Here is a 1,353-nt window from a genome sequence, read left to right as displayed (position 1 = left end):
GGAGCAGCCACTGCCCTCCAGCCTGGGCGACAGAGTGAGACTCCGACTCAAAAAAAAAAAGGCATGTGTGGTGCGCCTGTGGCCAGCCGGGTGCTGTCCACTCTCATTTCCAGGCATCCTCCGGTGTGGCACTGATGTCACTTCCATTTTACAGACCTGGAAACCGAGACCCAGAGAGGTTACGTAGTTAGCTCAAGGCCACACAGCTCCCGGGTGGCAGGTTCTCGGCTCCTCCCGGGGACCCAGCAGCCTCGGCGCAGGCCTGTGCGGCCCGGCGGGCGGGGAGGTGGCTGCCGTCTCTGGGTGGGCCTGGCTGACCGCAGCCCTCCCCCACAGCACCGTACACCATCATCACCTTCCCCTTCCTCTTCGCCGTCATGTTTGGGGACGTGGGCCACGGGCTGCTCCTGTTCCTCTTCGCGCTGGCCATGGTGCTCGCCGAGGACCGGCCGGCCGTGAAGGCCTCGCAGAATGAGGTGGGAACCGGGCCGGGGTCCTGGGCGGGCTGAGGGGGCGGCACGGAGGCGGGCAGCCCCTCACCGGGCCGCCACCGCCCTCAGATCTGGCAGACCTTCTTTGGGGGCCGCTACCTGCTTCTCCTCATGGGCCTGTTCTCCGTCTACACCGGCTTCATCTACAACGAGTGCTTCAGCCGCGCCACCACCATCTTCCCCTCGGGCTGGAGTGTGGCGGCCATGGCCAACCAGTCAGGCTGGAGGTGAGGCCCCCGGTTGCCGCCTCCGACGGCCCCGCGGCCCACCCTGGCCCTGACGCCGTCTCTCCGTTGCCGCAGCGACGCGTTCCTAGCCCAGCATGCCATGCTCAGCCTGGACCCCAACGTCACTGGCGTCTTCCTGGGACCCTACCCCTTTGGCATCGACCCCGTGAGTCCCCGCCAGGCGTGCCCATGGGTGGTGGTGGCAGGGGGCGGGGCCGGGACTCCTGACGCCCGTCGGTCCCTCCCTCCTTGGGCACGGTCGCCGAGCACGCCTCTGTGCCGGGTCTGGTCTCTGGCACAGCCGAGGCGCCAGCCCTGCCGGGCCTGCGTCCTGGTCACCCGAGGACACAGAAGGCAGAGGGGACCAGGGCGGACTCGCCTCGCGGCAGCCCACTCTCTAGTCTGAGCCCTTGGTAGGAGGTGGCGTTTTATTTTTTATTTTATTTGAGCCAGAGTCTCACTCTGCCTCCCCGGCTGGAGTGCAGTAGCACGCTCGTGGCTATAACAGGCTCCGTCTGCTGGGCTCGGTGATCCTTCTGCTTCCGCCTCCTGAGTAGCTGGAACTGCAGGTGTGCACCAGCACACCTGGCTAATTTTTTTTTTTTTTGAGTTGGAGTCTCACTCTGTCGCCCAGA

The 1,353-nt window shown here is 65.6% G+C and overlaps 1 protein-coding gene across 1 annotated transcript; it reads left to right on the top strand.

Annotated features, from left to right (window-relative positions):
* Positions 1-286: 286 nt before the first annotated feature.
* On the top strand, positions 287-951 carry LOC103251013 (V-type proton ATPase 116 kDa subunit a-like; the record flags this gene model as incomplete). Its single annotated transcript, XM_008049610.1, has 3 exons — positions 287-476; positions 561-718; positions 794-951. Coding segments are annotated over exons 1-3 (415 nt in total), but the record flags the coding sequence as incomplete, so codon positions are not given.
* Positions 952-1,353: the final 402 nt, after the last annotated feature.

This window comes from Carlito syrichta, unplaced genomic scaffold (assembly GCF_000164805.1).
Source record: "Carlito syrichta isolate Samal-C Ts95f unplaced genomic scaffold, Tarsius_syrichta-2.0.1 Scaffold135830, whole genome shotgun sequence".
NCBI lineage: Eukaryota > Metazoa > Chordata > Mammalia > Primates > Tarsiidae > Carlito > Carlito syrichta.
The sequence above is the reverse complement of the archived record's forward strand: the minus strand, read 5'-3'. Positions and strand labels throughout refer to the sequence as shown.